The sequence below is a fragment of the Aythya fuligula genome, chromosome 2 (genome assembly GCF_009819795.1).
Source record: "Aythya fuligula isolate bAytFul2 chromosome 2, bAytFul2.pri, whole genome shotgun sequence".
Taxonomy (NCBI): domain Eukaryota; kingdom Metazoa; phylum Chordata; class Aves; order Anseriformes; family Anatidae; genus Aythya; species Aythya fuligula.
The window spans coordinates 11,255,772-11,280,264 of NC_045560.1; the positions used below are offsets into that span (position 1 = coordinate 11,255,772).

At 46.4% G+C, this 24,493-nt stretch overlaps 1 protein-coding gene across 4 annotated transcripts in view; it reads right to left on the reverse strand.

Annotated features, from left to right (window-relative positions):
* DIP2C (disco interacting protein 2 homolog C) overlaps positions 1-9,135 on the reverse strand; it is a 307,964-nt gene extending 298,829 nt beyond the window's left edge. For 2 of the 4 annotated variants that reach the window (XM_032181494.1, XM_032181493.1), the window contains exon 1: positions 8,806-9,135. In XM_032181494.1, coding sequence (XP_032037385.1) covers positions 8,806-8,890 — 85 coding nt within the window. In that variant the 5' untranslated portion in view covers positions 8,891-9,135. The remainder of the gene's footprint in view (positions 1-8,805) is intronic. The other 2 variants (XM_032181496.1, XM_032181495.1) reach the window with 1 other exon arrangement.
* Positions 9,136-24,493: the final 15,358 nt, after the last annotated feature.

The following is a 24,493-nucleotide window of genomic DNA, read 5'->3' on the forward strand; positions in this document are numbered from 1 at the left end:
ATATTCAGGGAGCTTTTTAAATGTGATTGTTCTGCCACTTCACGCTTATGGAGAAGTCACCTGAGCTGCTGGTAAAACCCAGGAGCAGTCAGTACTGCAGCAGGCATCACCAAGGACTGTACGTGATCTCCTCTCAGACTGTACTGTACATACGGCCTTGCAGTGGTCACTATTGATTTTCAAGAAATTACTACTGCAAGTAAATGTCAAAGTCTTCACCGCTGAAAACCCACAAAACCTGGAAGTCTCCAGTATTGATGTGTTTCTTCAAGTTACCAGGCCAATACAGCTCCTGATACTGGACTAAAACTTTTATAAAACGCCATCACGGAAGTACTTATGGCACTGTGTATTTCTGCTCAAGAGTGCATTCAGTGGCTCACGTACACACCCTTCTTACACTCGGTATTTCTTAGAAAGGAGCCTTCCATCACGTCGACCAGTGGGTTCACTTTTTTCAGAAAGCCATTGAGTCCTCTTTTATTTGTAAGTGTGTCAGTGTTTATCTAGCCTTAGTAATATTTTCGGTCTTATCTCCAATCTGAATTTGTCTAATTTCCTTTTCCAGGAGCTGGAACTTCTCATGTTTTTAACGGCTAACATAAATAACTTTCCCCTATCAGAAAATACTCCTCCTTCCCCAACACAAGATTTGTCAAATAACCCAAATAAACTCTCCAACTTTCTCCTGGCTACCAAGGTCGATTAGGATTGCTTTAATCCCCTGAGTCCATGTCCCTACTCTGGGTCACTCTTAAAGACCTCATCTGAACTGTTTTGTCAAACTCTCCAAGTCTGCAGTACGGATGCTCGTCTCGCCAAAGTCAGAGCTTGTAAGAGACACAGATTAAACCTCGGGACTGGACTGTGTCAGTTGCATGAGCAGCATAATATTCATAAACACAGATTGCAAGTCATTTTAGTCATTATATAATAATAATAAAAAACAAAAAACAGGAAATGTCATTCCCGCTAGCCCCATTGCTGTTGCTCCACACACCAAACCAACTCTCCCCGTTGCAACACGATGCTGATTAGATGCAGAGCCAATTAGAAGTATTGCCAATCCGTTAATTCGCCCTCTTAGAAGCAAAAATCACTCTGCAGTCCAACAGGATTTTTTCATTTTTTTCCAAAAAAACTAACCCCTCGTTTCACAACACTTAGGAAAAAAGGATGCCATCCTCAAAACAATGTTTCGTTTTTCCTAGACTAAACAAAGATGGCAAATGAAACCAGCCTCTTCCTGAGAACTCAGCACAGGGGTTTGCTGTTGCCATTAAGGATAGGATTGGGCCATTTCTACATTTTGCTCTTTCATCATTTAACTGCTGTTTGTTCATTCCCAGGCATCTGTCAAAGAAGTCCAGTATCTGAAGTGCAATTTCCATTTTAAGAGTCTTTACCACAGTTGAACTGTTCACGCCACGGCAATGCCATCACTTTGTTTGGTTTTACATTTGAAAAACATTTCTTTTGACAAGGATAAGGGAGGTGTGGCATGGAAAATGCTAGGTTTTGCTCATTCTCCTTGCAATTAACAATGAAAAATATGACTTAATACAACCAAGGGTATTCCCTCCCCTCAAAATGAATAAATAAATAAATAAGCTAAGTTTAATTCATTCCTATGATCTTGGAGGCATGTAGCTGTGTAAGACTGTAGTTACAGACTAAATGGATTTCGGAAGGAAGCTGTTTCTGTAAAATTTCCGAACTGTTACATATGAGATACCAGGATGCAGAGGACCAGCTTGGTCTCTTTCTCCATTAAACGGGAGGAGCCGCGATAGCCCTGCCATCAGCCTGCTGATGCCCCGGCACCTTTCCTGGTCTAGGCAGGCCTTCAGCCAGCAGCCCCCCAGTGAAACCCCGGGCTCTGTGACCCATGCTGACACTTCACTGGATGTCACAGGGTTTAAGCAACATTTTCCTGGCTTCTGAGCAGCTCCTGCCAGACCAGACTTCCCAGATCTTTTTGGGTTTTGGTATTTTAATCTTACACACGAATCAAGCCAAGATGTAAATGAAGAACTATCAGATGCCATGGTTAATGCAGAGGTATGGTTTCTGGATCCAGACAGCAGTAAGACCATACACAGGTCCCAATACTCCCTTCTGTCGCCATAATAAGCAGGCAATATTTGGCGAGCCCCTTCTTCCCCTCAATTGCCACCATTCTATAGACCCACCTGTGTGGGTGACAGCAAGCGCTGCTCCAAACGCCCTGAAAGCTGGCTCATCACTGCTCCAGCTCCGTCTCTGGGAAGCAAAAAACACTTTCATACCTCTATAAGTCCCAGGACACACTTCCTTCCTATCCACCTTGTCAGGATACTTTGTAAGAACTCTTTGTCTCATTCACCCAACCATTTCACACTGGATACTCTTTAAAGGAGAGGGCTGAGCTGAAATATTGTATACTTCTCAATGTTACCTTCTGCTACAAAACACTGTAACAATTTTCCAGGTGGCAGCACTGAACACAGCTGGAAGCATGGCAGGTTGGATGTCCAGCAGACAGGCACCTTCATGTCACTGTTGTGCTCTGCACTTGTTTTGCCAAACCTCGGCTGGGTGAGCGCTGCCTGCACCTGGGCTCCCAGGAAGAACGAGCAGAAAGGAGGCGGGGGACAAGGAAAGGCAGAATGGGATCACCAGGGCTAAGGTACCACTGATGCTCACCCACTGGGAAGGCAGGGAAATCTGCATGCCTAATTTTAAATGGCTTAAGAGTTTGTGTCAAAGCTGTTCTGTGCTGTGCTGAATCTTGCGCTGCGGTGAGTCATCTGGTCTGACAGTTGCCAGGGAATTAAAGCAGTTATTTTTGAAAAAGTATATGTCCTGCTTGACGCTCCATACAAATAGCCTCTTAAAAAATTAAAACGCAGTCAATGCATTTTTAAGTACAGAAGAGCTACGGCACATTTAGGATTCTCTGCATCACACCGCAAACATCCATCCCGAGCCATGAAAACCAAAAGCAGTCCATTGATGGCCCTTGGGAGAAACACTGACCTTCCTGCTGCTCTCCGCTCCGGGGCCAAATCCTCCATCAAGGATTAGTTTGTTATACCGGCCTTTCACATAGCAGGGAAATAGTTTGCCCTGCGAAAAGCGAAGCACAAAGGGAAGAGGCGTGCTATATCTGGATTTCTGCAGTAGGAAAGAGGATTTGGTTTGCTGGGATCAAGTCCATTTGACTCAAAGTGAGAGTTTTCACCTTACAAAGGAGTAACCCAGGCAGGTCAGTACCTTCAGAGAACAGCCCGCCTACCCACCACCATGGAAGAAGCAGAGGCTTGTGCTCCCTGCGCCGTGCAGCACAGGCAGAGACATCCCCCACAGCTGCAAGGGGCAGCTCCTCACAACGCGTGGCCCTGTTACAAACACACCACTTTCTGCCCGTTCTGCCTATAAATCTGACACCCCACCGGCAGTTTTCACACATCCTTGGGAGAAGTTGCTCAGGTCTGTCTGTTGGGTAGCACAGTAAAGATCATCGGAGTGATCTATGAAGTGTAACCCCTGGGCATCAGTGCTGCTCGACGTCAGCCTGCAATAAAGGTGTATTTACAGCATGCCTCCGGGACAGCTCTTCTGGGAACATCCCGGTGATTTGCATAGTCTGCTTTACAAGGCTTACAACATACCTCGGCTGCATGAGTGACAGCAAGTCCTTTTGACACAGCTACGCCCATTAAATGCCCTGAAGTCCAAATATCACAGTGAGATGAAGTAGGTAGACACACATCCAAAAAAAGAAAAGACTTCAAACTCCAGCGCCTTCCAATGCAAATGGATATTAACTCTTGAGTGAATGTAACCTGTTTTTAAAACTACCAAGCAACTCTCCCTCTCCTGCAGGCACACCATCCAAGAACCAAAGCAGCCGATGAGAGGAGGTTCATCTTGCAGAGGAAGAAAAACTCATGTTGCCAGCACTCTTGATTTTATCATAATTCTCATGGCATTTGACATATTTGCTTAAAACCTCAGATCTTGTATGTAATGTGAAAATTTCAGCTTGATGTGTTTTGAGTACGTTCGTCCTCCCTGCCAGGAAAAGAACTGAAAACATGAACCAACTGCGCCCTAACGACAAAAAAAAAAAAAAAAAAGAGAAAACAACCAGAAGCAAAAGTGAGTATTGAATTTCTTGGTTCACTTCTCACCCAAACTCGGGAAGTATCACCACTCTGTCATTGTGCAGGTTATACCCACTTGCTAAGCAGGGCACTCTCTCTCAAGGAGTGAATTAAAAGGATGACTCCACATCCCAAATCACAGAGGTGTGGTAGTTATTGAAATTTTCACACTCTGAAACCTCTCCGCGGGTGAAGAGTCAGCTGGCAAATGTCAGGCAGGAATAATAACTGTGGGAGCTAACTGCAGCCCTCTGGCCCCACGCCAGTGACTACATCCAGGCAGGCAGCTTGGCGGGGTCCAGTGGCCCCGCAAGGCGCTGCCAACCACATCTCCCTCCCGAGAGCGGCGTTTCTTTTGCTGACAGCATCGCTCTCCTGGACAAGGGCTTCGCTGCCTCTGTCAGGAGGCGCTGTGCATTAACGGTGACACGCCTTGCACCTATAAAATAATACACTGACCAGACAACAACCCCATCAACCCAAGGAAGATGAGTGCCCATCACCAAGCCAGCGGAGGTAACCAAAGTTTAGGACCAAATTAATCACCTGAGCTCATGGCCAGTGCCTTTGGGAAGGAGCAGCCATTCCTTGAAGATCCGCTGACGCTTTCTGAAAGCAGTCTTTGGAGAAAGGCTGAAGCTTACCAAAACCTGCTATGCCTCATCTGTTTAAAATGAAAGAGGACTGGACGTATAGTATGGAATATGAGTAGAACAGTTTCTGAACAGGATGTTTTTCACATTTTCCATGTGGCGTCTGTGGTTCTTCTAAGTGTTTCAGCTCTGCTATCTGACACTTGGATAAAATACTGGAGGAAATATACAGCATCTTTTCCCGATTAATTTTGGTTCAGAAAGTAATTGGCAGGGCAATATAACCCTGTATAACCTTAACTAGAGGGGAAAAGGAGAAAAATATTTTAGGGACTTTCTAATTCTTAAGTGTTTTTAAGAATGGAGGGGTTGTAAAATTACATTTTAAACAGGAAGACAACATATTTCAAGACTCCTGGTTTTATTAAATGAGTTCTTCAGTTAACAGCTCCCAAGTTAGTCTAAAAAAAAATGAGATGATTCATCTATTTCCATCCAATACAATTTTATACATAGCTAGAAAACTAAAGCCTCGTAAAGTTCTAGGCGGCCCTCAAGAACAGCCACTGCCGAGTGACACGTTGATTGCATCAGCCTCCAAAGGCCACAGTTTGGAGCACTGCAGGCATCAGGACACTCCCTGGAACCCACTGCAGCGTCACAGGACACGTAGGTAACAGGCCAGCCTCAGCCACGTTCACTCAAGCACAGCAAAACAAATGCCTTCAGAGTATCTGGCTGGATAAAAAAGATTCCACAACTCACTTCTAATACTCTTAGCAGACTTACAGTGCTGTACCTCTCAGTTCTGAGAAACACAGAAGCGTCTTCCCCTCCCAAAATGAAGTGAAAACACCATCAAAAAGTGTGCTACTGCTGCCTTCAGCTGAACATAAAATTAAATGCCAATGCGTGAACATGAAAGCCACTTTCAGCACTCATCAAAGTGCGAGGCTCCCTGTCTCTCATGGGGCAGGCTACAGGCACACACGCTCGGAGGACACTGGTAAACATTTCTGACTCTGACTGATCTTCAGCCTCTAAATCATACTAATGAAACTAACAAAATCTAAAATGGTTACCCTAATTTGCATCCATAGTACCTTTCAAATAGCTATGTTTGAAACAAAAAAGTGCATTCGGACCACAACAAAAGAGAGGTAAAAGGCGTGCGGCTTGCCCACAATAACCAGTGGGTTACAAGTGCCAGAAACAATCTTAGCAGAACACAAAGTAAACACCTTTCAGACAAACTCCTCTTCCCTCGAAACCAGCGAACAGCACAGAACTGCCTAAATGCGTGCAAAAAAAAGGCATTTTGCCCTGTCGTCTAAAAAGCATGTGCTACCTTCCCGGCAGCCGCTGCCCGGGTACCTGCTGTAGAATCGCCGCTGCGAGTGAGCCCCTGCCCAGCATGCAGCTGAACACGGAGACCAGAATTTGGTTATGAGAGGGGAAATTACGTCTGCTTTAGGAAAGGGGACGAAATTCAAGGCAGTCCCTTCACTCCCAACATTATCAATGAGACCCGTCCACACGTGTAAGGGTGCAGCTGCCCAGCTACTGCTTTCTGCAGTTACGACACCCCAACACATGGTGAGCAGGACACACGTTCAAACCTCAGTCCTGCAAACCTTTCTGCACGGGCTGGAGCCCACCACAGTGATCACACACCACTGAAGCCAGCGGGCTGGCACATGATGGTCAAGTTCAGCATACATGTAAGGGGTGCACACTCGGGGCCTGAAAATGCACGAAATTGACTTGAAAACCACCAAACTCTGAGTTAGCGTGGCCACACTGTGACCAGCCTTCCCCTGAAACAAAACCTGACGAGTTACTGATCTGCCCTACGCAGTCATTAGTTTTGGGAAGAGGCCAGAATGTGCAACATGCGTGCCTGAAGTGAGGAGCTTTAAGCGGCGGCAGGTTGAGTTCTCCCAGGCACGGAGCACTGCAATTTACTTGACTAAGAGCACACCAAGAGTGGCTTGGGGGAAAGACACCAAAAGCAGGATGCTGGCCCCTTCTCCTCCCTCCTCCCAGCTCCAACCAATCTTGATTTAGGCTGCCACAGTCAGAAAACACGAGCCATGCTGTCTGCTGGGTGTAACGTCAGTGGCACCAAAGGAAAGATACTGTCAGTGGGATACATTCATTCCAGCTCTAGCTCCAGGGGAGGCACAGCAGTGCAGATAGAGATGTCCAATTGCAAACCACGTCCTGCTTCCTCCCAGTCTTCTTGGATTGTGCTTGCGGCAACAGGAACTGTACCATAAAACTGCATTACAACTCCGGCACGCTGAATTAGCGTATTTCTTACTGAAGATCTAAGTCAGTTTGATTTTGGTCGTCTGAAAGCTTTTACTGACATCTGCTTTAATTAGCGTCTTGCCGGTGTGCAGACAGTGGTGTGATAAACACCAAAAAGCACAAAGCAGGAGCACACCGTGGTATCGACAGTGCTCCCTGCTCCCTCCCCAGCACAGAGAAGGGCCGGTAGATGGGCAGTACCTCGCAGGAAGGGAACACCGCGTTGAACTTTTCTTATTTCGGGTACCCTCGGGGAGGGGAAGGCAGAAAAAGGAGAGCCCCAGGCTAATCAGTAGCTCCTTCTCCTCTTCCCCCTCAAAGCGTTAAAAGGAAAATACAATGTCAACATCAGCTCCTCCCTGCCTGAAACTGGCTTGAGCGCATTTCACTTTCTGGCTTGGAGCCCTTACAAACCGTTAGGGAGAGCCGGGAAGGCAGCTCGGTGTATCGAACACTTCCAATAACTGATCTGGGGCACGCTCGGCCATTCTGTCAAGCGCTGCAGCCTGTCGGCGGTGAACGAACACTAACATTTGTCTTTTTTTTTATTAAAAGAAAAAGCTCACAGCACATTTGCACTTGAGGAAAGAGCCAACTCCGGCATCAGCAGATACAGATACTCCCTGCCTCTGCAAGGAACAGCTTACATCTGAGGCACCACAACCCTACACTGACGGCACTCTGGCCGCTCGATCCCCAACAGTAAGGGATCCCGATGGGCAGTAATCGCTCCGTGCACCCCATTTCTCTGCCGGAGCTGCCACAGCTGGAGACGGGGAGCTGGCTGGCGGCAGGCTGAGGCACAGAGGGCGGGCTCGGGCTCCCGCTCGCCTTCCCAGCACAGCAGCAGCAGCGATGTGCGGGTTGTACGAGAGCCTTCCCCACCGGCAGGGCATCAAAATCAACCAAGCCAAGCAAATCACCACCGCAAGCTTTCAGTTAAACAGGAAATATATATATATATAAACGCGATTAACAAAAAAAAAACCTTTCCTTTGGGTAGCATTTTTGAGGTGACCTTATCACGGCGTGTTTTGTTGCAAGTGCTACGCTGATCCCGAGGCGTGCACTTGAGGGCAAGCCCCTCGATACAAGCCAAAAGCAGCCTTTTCGCCCCAACGTTATGTGGCAGATTTCTGCAAAAACTGCGTTTTCTTGGCAGGACGGGGACCCCTGCGAGCCAGCCCCAAGGATTTTTCCATCTTCCGTAATAAAACATGCGAGGCTGGAGAGCGGCGAGCCCCGCCGCCAGAAACCCCCTCTCCAAGGGAGAGGGGGCGGAATCCACCACAGGTAGAACAAATATATAGAGAGATAAATAAAAAAATAGTAATAAGAATTAAAAAAAAAAACGTCCACCAGAGCCTCCGGGGGCGAGCACAAAGGCGCGCACCCGCCTGTCCCCTCAGGAGCCGAGGGAACGCCAAGGGGACACGGAGAGGGGAGGCTGGAAAGGAGGAGGGGGGTCGGGGAAGGGGGTTTGGGGGGGTTTTGGGGTGGCACCGAGGGGCTGGGGAGGGGGCGATGGGGGCTGTGTGGGGGCTGTGTGGGGGCGCGGGGCGCTGAGGGGAGGGGGTGCGCGCGCCCCGCCAACTGTCACCGCCACCGCCCGCGCGCGCGCACGCGAGGGCCGTGCCCGCTCCGCCGCCCCCCCCCCCCCCCCACACACACACACACCTCCCGCGTTCCCCCCCTCCCCATTTTTTAAATTTATTCTCTATAGATAATGCATTTATTTATCTTTTTTTTACCTTCGGAGAGCTCCAGCTCCAGCTCGGCCAGGCGGGCCCGCACCTCCAGGGGCAGCGACACGCTGTCCAGGCTGCGGTCCGCCATGCTGGCGCGGGGGGCTCTGCCCTCCTCCTCCTCCTCCTCCTCCTCCTCCTCCTCCTCCCCGCTGCTTCTCCCCCTTTGTTCGAGGCGCGGAGGGGAGAGGAGAGGAGGGGAGAGGGGAGGGGAGGGAGGGAGGGAGGGGAGAGGGAGGGAGGAGGGAGGGCGGCGGGGCCGCGCCGGGTGCCGAGGTCCCTGCGCGCCGCCTCAGCGGGGCATGCGGGGGGCGCGCACGGGGACGGGGCGCGGAGGGAGGGCGGGAGGGAATGCGGCGATTTCTCCTCTCCTCCTCCTCCTCCTCCTGCCCTCTCCTCCTCCTCCTCCTCCTCCTCCTCCTCCCTCGCTGCTTCCTTCAGCGGGGCCCCGCCATGGCCGCTGCTGCCGCCGCCGCCGCCGCCTCCCGCCCGCGATCGCTCCTCACATCGGCTTCCCCGCCGCTGCCGGCTCCCTCCCGGCTGGCCGCAGCCGCCCGGCCCCGCTCCTTCCCCGGGCTGGGCTGGGCTGGGCTGGCGGCGCCTGGCGCTGCGGTGCCGCTGCCGCGACTGCTGCCGGCCGGGCACGGCGCCGCTGCTGTCACGGGCACGTGACCGCGCCGCCGCTGCGCGCCCCCGACGCCGGCCCCCAGGGGGCGCGCACGGCGCGGCGCGGCGCGGCTCCCGCGCGCGCCTCAGCCCTGAGGCGCTCTTGGGGCGGGAGGCGTCGGGCTGCGAGGTTTTCCACTTCCATCCCCGCTTCAATTTCCACTTCATCCCCTCTTCAGTTTCCACTTCCATCCCCGCTCGCTGACAGGGATGAGGACACAGCCGCGTGTCCGTGCTCAGCTCCGCTGTCCACCCACCGCCACCTCCACCTGGAGGACCGGTGCCCCAGTCACACCGCTCCTAACAGGCAAAACGTGCCGTGAAGCATCCCTTCAGGTCAACATCGCTTCAACAGACACGCTCAGCCCTTCCTTTTTCTCCCCTGCACACCTCTTCTCTCCTGCGTTTCGTTTTGTCTCGGAGCATCCCTCAGCAGAAGGACGGGGCAGGGCAGCGCACCACCTGCTGTTTCATAAGCCCTTGGAAGTCAGGGGGAGAATTTGGCTCACAGGGACACGAGTTTAACCGAAAAAAAAGGCGTAATTGTCCCCAAATCAACCACAGCTTGCATTTCGGTTAGCAGAAGGTGTAGAATGTAGGAGTTCCTTCAAGCGATGAAGCTCAGGCTGTGACTATACCAAACAATGTAATTTTTTAATACGTTGTGGAACAAAAACAAATGGCATCACCATTTATATCACCAGCTGGGCTGGACTGGTGTCAGCGCCAGGGCGATCCCTGCACCGCACGTGGTGCTGGCAGCTCCTCGTGCCTTGGCTGTGACCCGGGGACCATCCCCAGACACAGAGCCACTCGCACCCGATGCCCGTGTTCCCTTCAGCCGGAGCGGTGCCACCACTGCCCGCAGCACCTGGGCCAAGCTGCCAGGTGCAGGCAAGCCTTGGCCACACCAGGTCCCTGCGTTTCATGGTGCTGGTGCTCGTTTCATTGTCATTTATGCTGATTTCTATTCACCGCCACCGGGCTACTCTTCAATGCACTGCCGGATTGGAGCCATCTGTTTAGGCTCTCTGTAGCCCGCTACTTTATACAGCATGGCAACACGCATGCCATTTAGGGTATACAATGCCTCTCCACCGGCACCCTGCTATATAGGGGTAAGATTTTTTGCCTATTGTTGAGCACCGAATGGCTGAAATACAGGCATTCAAGGAATTATCCGCGTCTTTCAAGTTCCTTACATCAGGACCCAAACAACGAAAAGCAATTAAATCCAAATGTGCTCCAGGCTTCCTACCTGAGAAGCCCAGTTTTGTTTGTTTATTGTTTCATGGGGGATGGAATAGGCTGGCAGGCTCAGTGCTCCACAGGAGGAGCTTTTTCCAGCACCAAGGAGGCAGCCACGAGGGAGGCAGCGCGAGGCTCTGCGGTGATCCAGCCTTCTGCACCAGCCTGTGTCTCCGAGCTGCACCTTTGCTTCCCCAGTCTTTGAGCTGATGGGAGCCGGTGATTTTATTTGTTTTCTGATTGTTGCACAATCCCTATCAGTGATGCTCATCCCGCTCTCCAAATTTCCCCTTTTGTCAAGTTACATAAAGGGACCTGAAGAGAAAGAGCTGAACGTTCACAACATTTCACACGGAATTTTCCTGGGGCTTCCACGACAAGCCCCGTGTTTCAGCAGTCAGGCACATCCACAGAAAGAGCAATCACTTGCTGTGTGAATCCATCAGGCAGGAATGGAAAAACCCAAATCCTGAAGCCTCCCCATCGAGGTGCCGTGCTGGATGAAGGCTGCTGCAGAAAGGGTTTGGGGGATCCCTGGGTGGGATGCAGCAAGGAAGCGGGGCTGGGGCTGCAGCAGGGGAACCTCTCCCCTTGGCACAGGGATGGGGGAGCCAAACCCTGGCACAGGAACCTGCCTGGGGCCATGGCAGCCTCATTCGAATGAAACATTTGTTCCAACAGGGCTCCTCTGCCTCACGAGAAGAGATTTCTTGCTTACCTCTGGGTCCCAATAATGAAATTTCGAGCATATAAATTTGCATGATGAATTTGATGAAACACTGAAATTAAAACAAAAAAGGAGCAAGTCAGGAGGTTTGACCTAGTTGGTCTTAATTAATGAATCCTTCCAGATTCGTAGATGAGAGGCTGCATCCTAATCATCCACCAGAATAAGCAGTAGGAATTTTCCTGACTTCAAGGAAAGCAGGACAATATTTGTGTTTTGGACCCAGTGATTAATTAAGAGTGTCAGGATTCCTAGCATCCCTTTCCTATAAAGACACGCGTTTCTGCAAGGCATGACCGTATTTGCACGGTGTACGGTTTCATATGCGTTCAAGAGCAGAAGCGAGCCTGCAACGTCCTTCTGACAGAGGCCCCGATCTCCGCAGCTTGCCAGTGACTTTGTGCACCAATGCTTTCGTTGACATGATTTGAATTATTTACATGCACGAACCTATTTGAACATACGTGTCTTCACAGAAGGAAGGAAGAAAATAAGTGTGTTTGTACTTAAAAATGCTTATTGTTGCTGTAAGTAGTAAAGTCCTGCTGGAGATCGCCTTACAGTGCTGTCAGTAGCTGAGTAGAAAGTGCAAAGGACAAAACAGAGTTGACCTTGACTAGATAAAAATTCACTTTCCTAGCTAATTCACAGCAGAAGATGTATCCAATTTTGCAGAGATTTAGCCTGAAGCCGGGTCTATACCAGAAATCTTCTCAGCATCATAACCATAGGAAGGAGGCAGGGAACAAAAGACTTTTGGAGAAAGGGAAAGCTCTTGTATAGACCCTATCAAATTGACTTAAAGCACCAAAAATTACACGTGTGTCTTCTGGACACCTCAATAAAAGCAATGGGACAGTGCTGGTGAGTGAGCTGGTTAGCTGCTCTTCTGTCTATGTGACTGGGGAATCAGGATTCAGCCAGAGTACCAAAAAAAAATAAAAATAAAATGCAGAAGGCATTCACAGAAAAACAACAAAAATAATCGGCTGCCTAGAGGGACTGATTTATAAGGAGAGATTAAAAAGAGTGCTTCTCAGCTTGCTAAGCAACAGCAAGGGATGGCCCAGATAGCTGCCCACAATTATCTGAAAGGTGTAAGCACTGAGGAAGTTAAAAGGAAAAAAAAGCGGGTAGAAAAGGATACAACTTTGAATAATAGGCTGGAATTAAGAAAGGAAGCCGAAACAAATGTCAGGGAAAGCTTCCAAGGGATGAGCAGCGTTACAGTGCAAAAGAGACTCTCAAAGGAAATGGTGGAATCCCCATAATTTGAAACATTAAAAGCAGCGTAGACAAAGCAATCATGAATATGCTGTAGGAAATAATCCTACTGTGGTATTGGATGAGCGTGCCTGTCTGGCATTGGTTATGCGAAGATGTACTGCTTTTTTTTTTTTTTTTTTTTCCCTAGTGAACTCAATTTATTTTTTACCCTTCACCTCTCCACTCCCACTCTCTCTATTTGCATCTGTCAGCTTGTGCCTCATGTGCAGGTTGGGAAATGCGTTACGCTTTTTACATTTTTTCCATGAATGTGGCTGGGTGTCTACCTACTACTACACAGCAAATTGTACAAAATAACTGATTAGGTGCATTAATCAAGTTACCTCTGAATGGAATGGAAACGGTCCTATAATTATTTCCAACTTGGGTTCTAATTTTTTTTAACACTTAAAAATTAAAGTTGGTCTCATCTTCTAATTCCTCTCCTGCCTATGAAGGGAAGGGAAGGGAAGGGAAGGGAAGGGAAGGGAAGGGAAGGGAAGGGAAGGGAAGGGAAGGGAAGGGAAGGGAAGGAAAGGGAAGGGAAGGGAAGGGAAGGGAAGGGAAGGGAAGGGAAGGGAAGGGAAGGGAAGGGAAGGGAAGGGAAGGGAAGGGAAGGGAAGGGAAGGGAAGGGAAGGGAAGGGAAGGGAAGGGAAGGGAAGGGAAGGGAAGGGAAGGGAAGGGAAGGGAAGGGAAGGGAAGGGAATCAAAATGCCTGCTGAAGACTGGCTGACCTAATTCGGTGCACAGAAAGGTGTGTGAACAAGTCCTGCACAGAGGAGAGGCCTCCAGCCATTTTCTGCCTCAGCCTGGTTGTGGAGGAGCTCCAGTAGTGGGGAAACAGAGAAGTTTCCTTCCCCGCTGCATCCCTGTGCCAGAGGTTGCTGGCCTCGTCGCACCACTGGCAGCAGGAACATAAACTCATGCCTGAGCTTCTTCTGCACATCGCTTGGCATAGGAGTTCACATGCTGATGAAATGGGGTTGGAGCTAAGATGCACAATAGAGAACTTTCTTGGCCAGCAGTGAAGTACAACACAGGAAAAGGAAGGAAAAGAAACCCTTGGAAGCATCATTTCCCTTTGTATATTAGATATTTCCTCCTTCAACTTTCATGACCATTGTTCTTAAGGAAATAATTTGATTATTATCAGTGTAAAAGTATTGTTTAAAATGGGGTTTAGTGCATTTTAATAATTTTCATACATCTCTTTTTTTTATTTAAAAAAAATGAAATGAACTTATGAGTTTACTGGAACAGTTTAATAAGTTTGGTTTAAAACTTAGTCTCACATAAGAAGTATTTATTAGGTTCCTGCAGTCTGGCCAGGCCTGTTTACACAGAGAAAGATCCCTTCCACTGCTGCGTTTGAGGTAGTAGTTGATAACACATTTCACAAGTTCAGAGAGGGAACTGGCATCCGAAGATAGGAAATGTCTTAATATTCTCATGCAGGATTCCCAAAGCATCCACACGCACAGCCTGTCCCTCACTGCACCAGGCATCTTCCAGGGAACTGCCTATCCACACGGTAAGTGAGGTCTGAAACTTCAGTAGCAGTTTTCTGAAAAGATTCTCTTCAATGAAATTTCTTGAACTAGATTTAGACCATTTTTCAATTTACTGACATTAAAATGCAAAATTGAGTAAGTGAGAGCAAATTTAACCTGAATTAATTATTATTTTTCTGTTTTCTACAATGCTTTTTTTAAAAAAAAAAAAAGCTGTATAGAAAATGAACTAATCCTTTTTTATAATTTAGCCTCCAGTTACTGCAATATATCATAAGTTTTAGCAAACAAAAATCAGACTGTTACTTTAAGATGCTGTCACAGAAGACTGTTGGCACACTGTAAAAGATATATGAGTAATATTCTGTCACTTACTGTGCCTCTCTCTGATCCCATCTTCACCTCTCCTAATGAACTTTAAAAATGTATCAAATCAGTGATCAATAAATGTACAAAAAATACCTCTAATACCTGGAAAACATCTCAAGATTCCTTCTGCTGTGGTATGAATTAACACCTTGTTGGATGTGCCTTAATATTTTCATGGATTCACAGCAGACAGCATAGCTAGGCAATAGAAATGTCTATTAGAACCATGAAATTCTTTGGGAGATGAGGAAAAATTATTACAAGCTTTTGTTACCCAGCATTCACAAAAAAATGGATATTTAACCATTGAGCATTTTTACCAATCTCTTTAACCTGAGATAGACTGAAGCCATCTCAGACTGATGGTGGTCACCCAATGTCAGGATTAAAGTCGCCATTTGCAGTGATGATGGATTGTAAAAATTCAAAGCATTCCTCTTTGGAACGTTTTTGATGTTTTGAGATAGTCCTGAGAGCTTCATGTTTTTTTGGAGATGATCAAGGAGATGCTAGGTTGTTCTTTGGTAATGCAGAGTACCAGATATATAGCCCAGATGTATAGCCAAAACATTTTAATAATTCTCTGATTTGAAGTGTCAATGGTCACAGAACAAATACATTCTTCTCAACCTTCTTTTAATTGGTTTCCCAGCTGGAATGGGAATTACTTTACTACTGGTAAGACTTGGGACATTTACTCCACCAAGATGCAGGATTTTTATCTTCACTGACTCCCGGATGTAAAAATAATCAGCTTGCTACCACATCCAAATGACCCAAATGAACAACGATGAAAATATTTTGGAGCACTTTCCCAATGTCTGCTGCACTGCCTTTACATTTTCTTTTTTCCTTTTTCCTTTTTTTTTTTTTTTTTTTTTTTTTTTCCCTTTTCTTACTTAGCAACCAAAACCAACAACAACACAAAAAGCACGGAGAACTTTGTTCTGGGAAGCTCTGTTATAATTATCTCTCCAATCTGCTCCGATTGCACAGTGTCTTACATCTGACAGTCTACCATTAGCAATTTTGCACAAGTGGCAGTAAACGCATGACAATTACCGATCTCATAAACTAATTTCTTCTGCCTTTCTGGAAGACACAGAGCCCTTTCTTGTCTGAGGCGGTAACTCGACTTGTTGAGAAAATAATGCTATTGCAGTCGCTCTCGGCATCACAGTCCATGTAAGAATGTAACTGCCAAATACAAATAAATAACACTTAGACTGGGTCCAAGTTCTACATCAGTGCCTGTTGTGCACCTCAGTACTGGCAGGATCCAGGAGGTTCTTTTTCCAAAAAGTGAGTGCCCATCTCAGCCAGCCTGCTACAAATGTGGTGTGGGCTCAGGGCTCCCTCAGGGAGGCCAGGGCTGGCAGAGCTCCTCCTCATGCTCCCTGCATCCCTGCCTCACTCTGGCCAGGTTCTTCACCGCTGAGCTGGTTCAGTAGGGAAGCTGATAGGGATTTTTATTTCATTTTATTTTGAAAAAAATCTCCTGTTTTGATCCTGCCTTTAACAATCCTTATTTTAGTCTCAGAAGGAGACTTCTCTCCAGTTTTACCGCGAAGCATTGAAGGATGACTTCTGTCATTTCTCCATATTGAAGTTTCCAGCATCAGCTGCTCCAGGGGCTGAACTCCTTTACTTTGGACTTGCTGAGCCTAGGTGGGACCTTGCACAGAGCTGTGATAAAGCTGCTATGCAGAAATGCTTGCCCTGGGAGAGCAGGCTGGCTGCTGTGCTCTAAAACTCTGCCCTGCAAAAACTCCTCTCACTGTACTTTTGCACAAAAATCCTGCCAGGCCTTAAGTGGCAAGTGTTTGCTATTTACATAGCCATTAATGAAACTTTCCAGAAGTTTTCTTCTTTGCATGCTATTGCCTTACTTGGCTTTTGAGTGCAGAACTAGGGGTGGCCTACTACCATGGTTTTGCAGGCAAAAGCTGAGACGTGAAGCCACAACCCCAATTTTTACTTCAGGTGCGCGGCTCAGTACTACCTCAGGGCAGCACACAGGAGAAGAGGAATTCCTCCTGTGTGATTTTGTGTACTTTGTTGTTGTTAAATGGTTACACCAAGATTGAATTCAGTGCTGGTGAGAACAACTAGCACTTGTTCTGATTTCTGTGTGCTTTCCGCAAACGCCAAAGTCGTTGATCTAGCCTTCACCTCACTTCCGCAGCAAATTAATGAACTGGAGTATTCCCTTCGAGTGAGGAGCCAGCGCTCACCCTGACACACATCAGAGCTAAAAAGGTTAACGCCGGGCTATTTATTCGGCTGTAGCTCCTCAAAGGCACAGGCTCAGTGGACCATTTTAATAACTCCAGACAACGCTCCCTGCCAGGGCTCTCCCTGGCCCTGAGAGCCGTTCTTACCAGAAAAGGCTGAAACTCCACAAGCGCAGAACCACTGGCCTCCAACCCCATGTCACTCATCAGGACTGACAGCTGGGAACATCAGTGATCCAGTACCAAGCTTAAAATTGCTTTTCTCTTCTTAATATTTTTAAGTATAAGCACCGGAGTGTGTCTTGTTGGGACGTTGTAGCTGATAGTGAAGTCATTTTGTTTCTCTGGGTCATCATCATCCAGAGAATGGGATTGCAAATAGCCTTGTAGAATGGGATAGCAGCTTGCCATACAAAAGCCAGGTAATATTTACCTACCTCATCAGGCATTGCAAGGACCAGCTATTTAATAGCACTTGGGCACTTCTGTGGTAAATACCGTGAATGCCGCAGATACCGTATTTATCTAATGATAAGCGTTTATTTTGAAATAAAAAAGAGAAGAGAAGGGAAGAGAAGGGAAGAGAAGGGAAGGGAAGGGAAGGGAAGGGAAGGGAAGGGAAGGGAAGGGAAGGGAAGGGAAGGGAAGGGAAGGGAAGGGAAGGGAAGGGAAGGGAAGGGAAGGGAAGGGAAGGGAAGGGAAGGGAAGGGAAGGGAAGGGAAGGGAAGGGAAGGGAAGGGAAGGGAAGGGAAGGGAAGGGAAGGGAAGGGAAGGGAAGGGAAGGGAAGGGAAGGGAAGGGAAGGGAAGGGAAGGGAAGGGAAGGGAAGAGAAGAGAAGGGAAGAGAAGAGAAGAGAAGAGAAGAGAAGAGAAGAGAAGAGAAGAGAAGAGAAGAGAAGAGAAGAGAAGAGAAGAGAAGAGAAGAGAAGAGAAGAGAAGAGAAGAGAAGAGAAGAGAAGAGAAGAGAAGAGAAGAGAAGAGAAGAGAAGAGAAGAGAAGAGAAGAGAAGAGAAGAGAAGAGAAGAGAAGAGAAGAGAAGAGAAGAGAAGAGAAATTTATATGCATTAAAATGCCTCCAGTAGTTCCTTGTGTTTTCAAGAATGTCCTTGAGATTCACACAATTGCCCTTTCAGCATAATTAAGAGAGAAAAAAATCACTTTCTGAGATTTAAACCTTAGCTATCAGGGGGAGCAGGAGAGCCTTGTGTTCTCCAAGCAGTACTGCACTCCCAAAATTGGTCATTTTTTTCAATCATGTGCTTTGGCCTTGCTTTGTTCTGTTTTCCTGCTCCATTTGTACCATTTCTTGGTCTGTTTTTTAGCTGATCTGTTTACTGATCTTTGAAAACCTCTCCGCGCTTTCTGCAGTATGGTGAGAAGAGCACTTCAGGATAGCGCTTGCCTTGACTTGCCAAGTTATCAGATGTACACGGAGTGCCGAATCACGAAGATTAACGGGGGGTTGCCTGTGTGATAACGGGAGGTGAAATAACTAGTTTGGCCAAAATTCAACTCTCTGGATGTTTTGGTGCAAGTCTGCATATGAACACCTTTATGTTGACAAGATGTCTCCAAGTCCTCCTGGAGTAAACAGCAGATTGCTCCTAAGCGGCTTGAGTCAAAACCTATCTAAACCACTTTTATTTCAAATTAAACTGCAGTTATATCAGTTAGGAACAGATCTAAAATAAGATGGAGTAAAAATACACTTAATCCAAAATAAGAACAGTTGCAGCAGTTTAATTACATCAGTGGCTGTCTGTAATAGAGAAGACTTATCATCAAGCACTCTTGAAATTATATTATTCAGATGAAATTCTGCCCAGGGGCAAGGATTGGAATCATTTCTTCATTTCCCCCAACCTTCTTTGCACAGACAGTTTGTTAAATGACCTGAAGCTTTGTTACTTGTTGTGTTATTGGTAAGGAAATTCTCCTCCTACTGGAGTTAAAATTCTGTCCTCAGGTTTCTCAAAAAATGAAGTTTGTCTTGCAGGAAAGAATTTGATTCACAGATTTTACAAGGTTTCACCTCTCACAGCTGTGATGTGGATTCAGATAAGGTATCTCAAGACTAACATTTTCTGGGATTCCATCTGAAAAATTTCACGATGTGATAATTTTACACCTATAAGGGAAAAAGATTGTATAGCTCTTTAGCCAGAATAGTCAGTCAACATCTTGCCCGAGTGTATTTGCAGGATGAAAATGCACAGGATATATTTGGCATATTCTTCGTGAAATGCTTCTGTTTAGCAAAAAGCTGCATAAAGTCTCTCACTTTCTGAACACACTGGAGACAACTCGCAGGCATTTGGGGTCTCCCAGACCCCCACCTTCATTTTCCAATCACTTCTCGAGCCTGATGCCTTCCTCTTCACTGCCACTGGAAATCGCTGCTTCCCACACCCGCCTCATGCTCTGGGACCCCTGCCACCACGTTAGGGACTTGCTGCCTGCTGTGACTTTGCCTCTGATCAGACCTTGGGGCTTGACACCATGCCTTTGCCAGGGCACACCTTCGGACTTGGTTTTTTGTCCTGTTCCCTTAGCCTGAGTGAGGGATCAGATCTAGTCTGGGCCATGGTGACTGCATGATCTGGAAATTTAGGCGGAGAATTTTTAGATATAACGAGCTTCAACCTTATTGTTATTTTGTTATTAGAGACGTTATTAAAGACCAACCCATTGCAACCTGATTTTTCTTCATCTATTCCCCTTTGCAGGCTTTGCTGGCTCTTGTCTCACACAGCTGAAGCATCCAGCACCACATGAGGCCCAGAGCACAGCATCCAGGGCCCACAGCTGGCAGCCACCCTGGCCCACGCCAGCCCCTCCTGCTCCTTGCCGGCAGCCAACTTGGACAGGAAATCCTAGGCAAGGAGCACAAGAGGGATGCAGGATTTTCTTGGATCCTCCTACAATATCTGGGAGGTCTGCCCTTCTTCTGGAGGTGGAGAAGACCCTAGGCCATAGCTGGCTCGGTGGGGCAGGGCTGGCAGCAAGCTGCTGGTCACTGGGAGCCCTGCCCGGAGCTGGGGCTCTCAGGCTGGGACAAAGCAGAGGCTGGAAAATGCTTCTGCTCCTCGGCACTGCTATTACCCACCTTCACGGATGATGATGATGGCAAGATCTTGTGGCATCTGCTGACACTTTCCTTATGACAGCTGAATGGCTTGCTACCTGCCTGGTTATCTGAGCTGTCACTTTCCAGCCCCGTGAAAACACGGACTAAACTTTCATCCCTTCAGGCTCATTTCTGCATTTCTGTTATGCGGGAGTAAAAAGACTTGTCTGTGTTGTCTTGTTTTTAATTACCGCAGGACAAGAGAGCTTTTTATGTAGCTTGAAAGCATAAAATAGATGTTGCAAAACAAATCATTGTTATTGCATGTAATGGATACTCTCCAGTGAAATAGCTTTTTTTTTTTTTTTTTTTTTTTTTTTTTGGTACTTCACAGTTTATTCACTCAGGGACAGCTTTTATTGTTTTATTTTTATTGGAAACTACTTCAAAAATGGTATAATTCAGGGAAAGACATAGTATCTGGGACACAAATACCATGGACAAATTCATGGAAAGGCATACATTAGAGAAAATGGTCTGTGCATTGCAGATATGATTAATTATTACAAGGATATCCCATGAAGGGTGAATTACCAAGGTGAACAAAGTGACATTTAAAAACTCTTGAATTATTCTGCTCTCAGTTCTATGATCAACTCAGAATTTCATATGCTTTCAGGATCATGACTTGTTACATTGCTGTATCATGGAAATGACATGTGGAGTTTCACCTTTACTTCAAAAATCTAGATTATTATTTTTAATAGGAGTGAGATTCTACAATGGTTTTGTTAATACAGACCTAAATGATGCTAGTAAACAAGGTGCTTAGTTCGCTGGCATGTCAATAAACCTTTAAAATAATCCATACAAAAAGCTAACTGTAACTAGCAGTGTATTAAGGGCCTGAGTTTTTCTCAGTGAGACAGAACAAATACTTCCTGTTTTCAATTGGACTTATATGTACTGTGGGAAGATGAACTAGATGACTACAGGGATTTTTGGTTTGCTTGGATTTATGTCCTTTCTTTCAATATAAGACAAAAATGCACAGTTTTTTTCCCCTGGTTGTTGTTCATATGGTAAATATATATCAGAATTGTTATATTTGGCTTTCCCTGCTGGAGGGCTTGAGAGGTGATGCAGAGACAATTTTTCATGTCTTTCCTACCTTTGTAAAGCAGTGGGAGCTTCAAGTCTTTAACAAACCCTCAGGTTTCCTCCTGAGTGTCCGGTCTCCACTGCAGGGGGATGCTGGGGGAGCCAGGACTCTCCGTAACCTTAGCATGCCCCCTAGCTGCTCTCGGTGTAATCTGGGCAGTCACTTGGGTCCCTTCCCTCTACCAGCTACCTATTTCCACGAAGTCTGTTGGACTCTAGTGTCTTCTGTTCTGTTCAGTCAACATTATGCAGGGAAAAAAAAAAAGGCAAAAAACAGTTTAAGCTTTTTTTTTTTTTTTCCATTTTTTGTGAGTCACAGTTAAAAAGCTAAAAGGCAATATCCAATGCCAAAAAGGTTGACACATGAACAAGTGCTATTGGTTTGTGGAAAAATCATCACCTCATCAGTTTAAAATGTTCCCAAACTGCAGCCATCAAACAGGCTTTTTAAATACACTGAATATTCAAGCACATTTTAGTTAAATCACACTTTAAAAAGGCCACAGTGAAGAATATTTGATACAGCCCTTGTATCAGGTAGATGTGTGCATTAATCAAGACTTACATTGAGTTGAAATGCCTTCAGAGAGAAAGAGCAAATGCAGGTCTTACAGCAGAACTATCCTTGAGATGTGCAATGAGATGGTTCCTGTCCTTAACGACTGGGAATGAAATCAGCCCCAGTGCAGCTCGTACTGGGAGGCAACACGGGAGGTGCAGGGTTGGGAAATGGAGGTGAGATACCCGCAGCATTGAGAGTGTGAGATGGAGCTCATCACAAAGCTAAGACAGAGATTAATATGTAGATTACCTTGGTACTCGTCCATGTCTCTTACAGAGGAGGTAGAACACTTAATTACTTAATATGGCTTTTGTCATACAAATTCAAGCCATGCCCAGGAGCATGCACAAAGCCAGGGAAGAAGTCCTGCAACCTGAGCATGCTTTGGCAGCTGGGGATGCCAGCACTGCAGGGCATTTCCAAACCCCCTGGGGCATCCAGCTAGGAAGTTACACATCCCTCGTTGGAGAAAAACAATCATTAGATCATCCAGTGAAAAGGTGAAGACAGCTCATGAGGCACCCAGTACTGCATTTGTGAGCTAACAGCCCTGGTATCAGTGTACCCTGGCTGTGATTATCCTGTCAGATAAGGCTTATGTGGCATCAGCTAGCTCTTGTCTCTATTGTTCATGTGCCCTAATCACATAAGATGTGACTCATTCAGTGCAGACAGGGTAGGATTGCTTTTGGAAGATTGTCTACTCTCACTGATATGAAGATGCTGACTCAACATCTTAAGTAATTAGTACAAGAAAACAACCTTGAACAGATTTAAAGTCAATAGATTCAAGCAGGCTATTTTCCAGAAGTGCTGAGCTTTTCTGGATCCCATTAAATCCCAAGAAAGATGCTGTATTCAGCACCACTAGAGATCAAAGCAACCCTTAGAGACCTTTGGGGATCGGTGTCTCAAGCACACAACTGAGCTACCAAGCAGCAGAGCCAGGCTCTCTGTTCTTTCACGGGGGTGTCTGTCCTAACCTTCCCGTGCTCTGATTCTGGTAGATACATCTATGCTGTCTGTATGAAATCTAGATTCCAATTTATGTTCTCGATGCACAGAAATGACAACTTCTAAATGCATTCTGCGATGTGCCTAGCAGGGTACATAGCTTTGTGAACATCTGAAACACTTCTCCAGCTTGCTTTCAGCAAGCAAGCTATATTTGCGTCGGTACCATCTTGCATTAATCCTACCCACACAGCAGGAAGTTTCAGAGTATTATCAGTAAAACTGCACATAATTAACATGCAACGCCCACTGAAATCAGCACCGTGTCTCCTGGGCAGCAGGAAAACATCTCAACAACTATTATACTCCATCAGATTTCTTTCAAGCACTTCAAGCGATTAGCTCTGAGGACACTGGAACTACACTCAGATGACAGGCATCTTTCCTTCTTACTCCTGGCAACATGGATTATTTTTATATGGGATTTTTGAAGATTGAAGCGAATTTTCCAGAGTGCTGTGTCTCTCTGACATTCTGGGAGGTATGCGAGAACCGTAAATCCTTGTTTTCCCCTGTTATCCTCAGTAGGGTCAATAATTAAGGAAAACAGGCATTCGAAGACAGTGACCTTTGTAATTGTAGTTTCAACCTAACACAGGTGGAAAAAATAAGGATCTGGCCAGAAAAAGGATGAAAAAAAAAAAGAACTCAGGAAAAAGTCTGGAAGCAGACTTGTGAATTTGTTTCCATATAAGGCTGGGGAAGATATTGTAACGGAGCCATTTATTTACTTAATTTGGCTTCCAGCACTCACTTCCCTGAGGTCAAGGCTTGGTATATCCGTCTGCCCCTAGAACAATATGAGATGCTGAGCAAGTGGTGTGAGTGCTAACTGTTAGAGATCAAACCACACAACTTGTGCTTTAAGCCCAGTCTAGAATTTATACGTAATGATGGAAGATTTATTAAAGTGTGTTAGAATTAAGGCTAAGGTTACTTTATGGACTTAACCATAGTGGTGTTTGAGCTGCATCTCCAGCAGCATGCTCCAGTGGATGGCATGCCTTACCCATCAGTTACATTGACAATGTTTACCCATGAAGCAGGTCTGTCTGGACCAGCAGTGTAACACTTCCCTCAGCACCTGAATCCCAGTTTTGCTGTCTGACCATCAGATCTGGAAGTGCTCTCTCTGGTGGTGACTTTGTGCTCATGAGGGAGCCCTCAATACTGATGTTCTCGCAGGCTGATAAGATCTATCTGGTAGGGGTCAGTTCTGCATGCCATGAGGTCCCAGGCATGCTTAGCTCTTTCTCTTCTACTGGAATCTCACCCCTGTGAGAGGGTCAGCTCTATTCTCCTGGGCCAAGCTGACAGCAGAAGTGACCTCTGTATGCATACCTGAGAGATCCCCAGCAAGAGATAAATGACTGCTGTATATAAATATTGCCAGTCTATAGTAAGACCCACTTTAGCTCCCTTTTCTCCTGTCTGATTATGAACACTCTTCCACAGTCTCTCTGTCTCCGTCTCTATTGCTTTTCGCTTCTCCATCTCTGCCCACTTTTCAATTACCTCTTCTGGAAAGGGACTCACCGCTGCTTTCTATCAGCAGTGGAAAATTTCAAGGTGATATTTCAGAAGGGAGTAACTAAACTGAGTATACAACCCATTAATATCAATTATGGGTGTCAGATCAATACCAACAGCAGAGATTTTTTTTTAGGAGCTTGAATTAATACTATTATGCTGCCCGGTCAACTATGAGCATTTTCAGAGACAATTCCCTATTCTCATTTGATTATAATATATCTTTTCTGAAAATTCCCATCATGGTGAGGACACGAGGGGAACTGATACTGATGGCATAAGGCCGTCGTTCTGATAGGTGACAGCACTGCTCTGACAGGAGCACCTTTGGGATGTGGA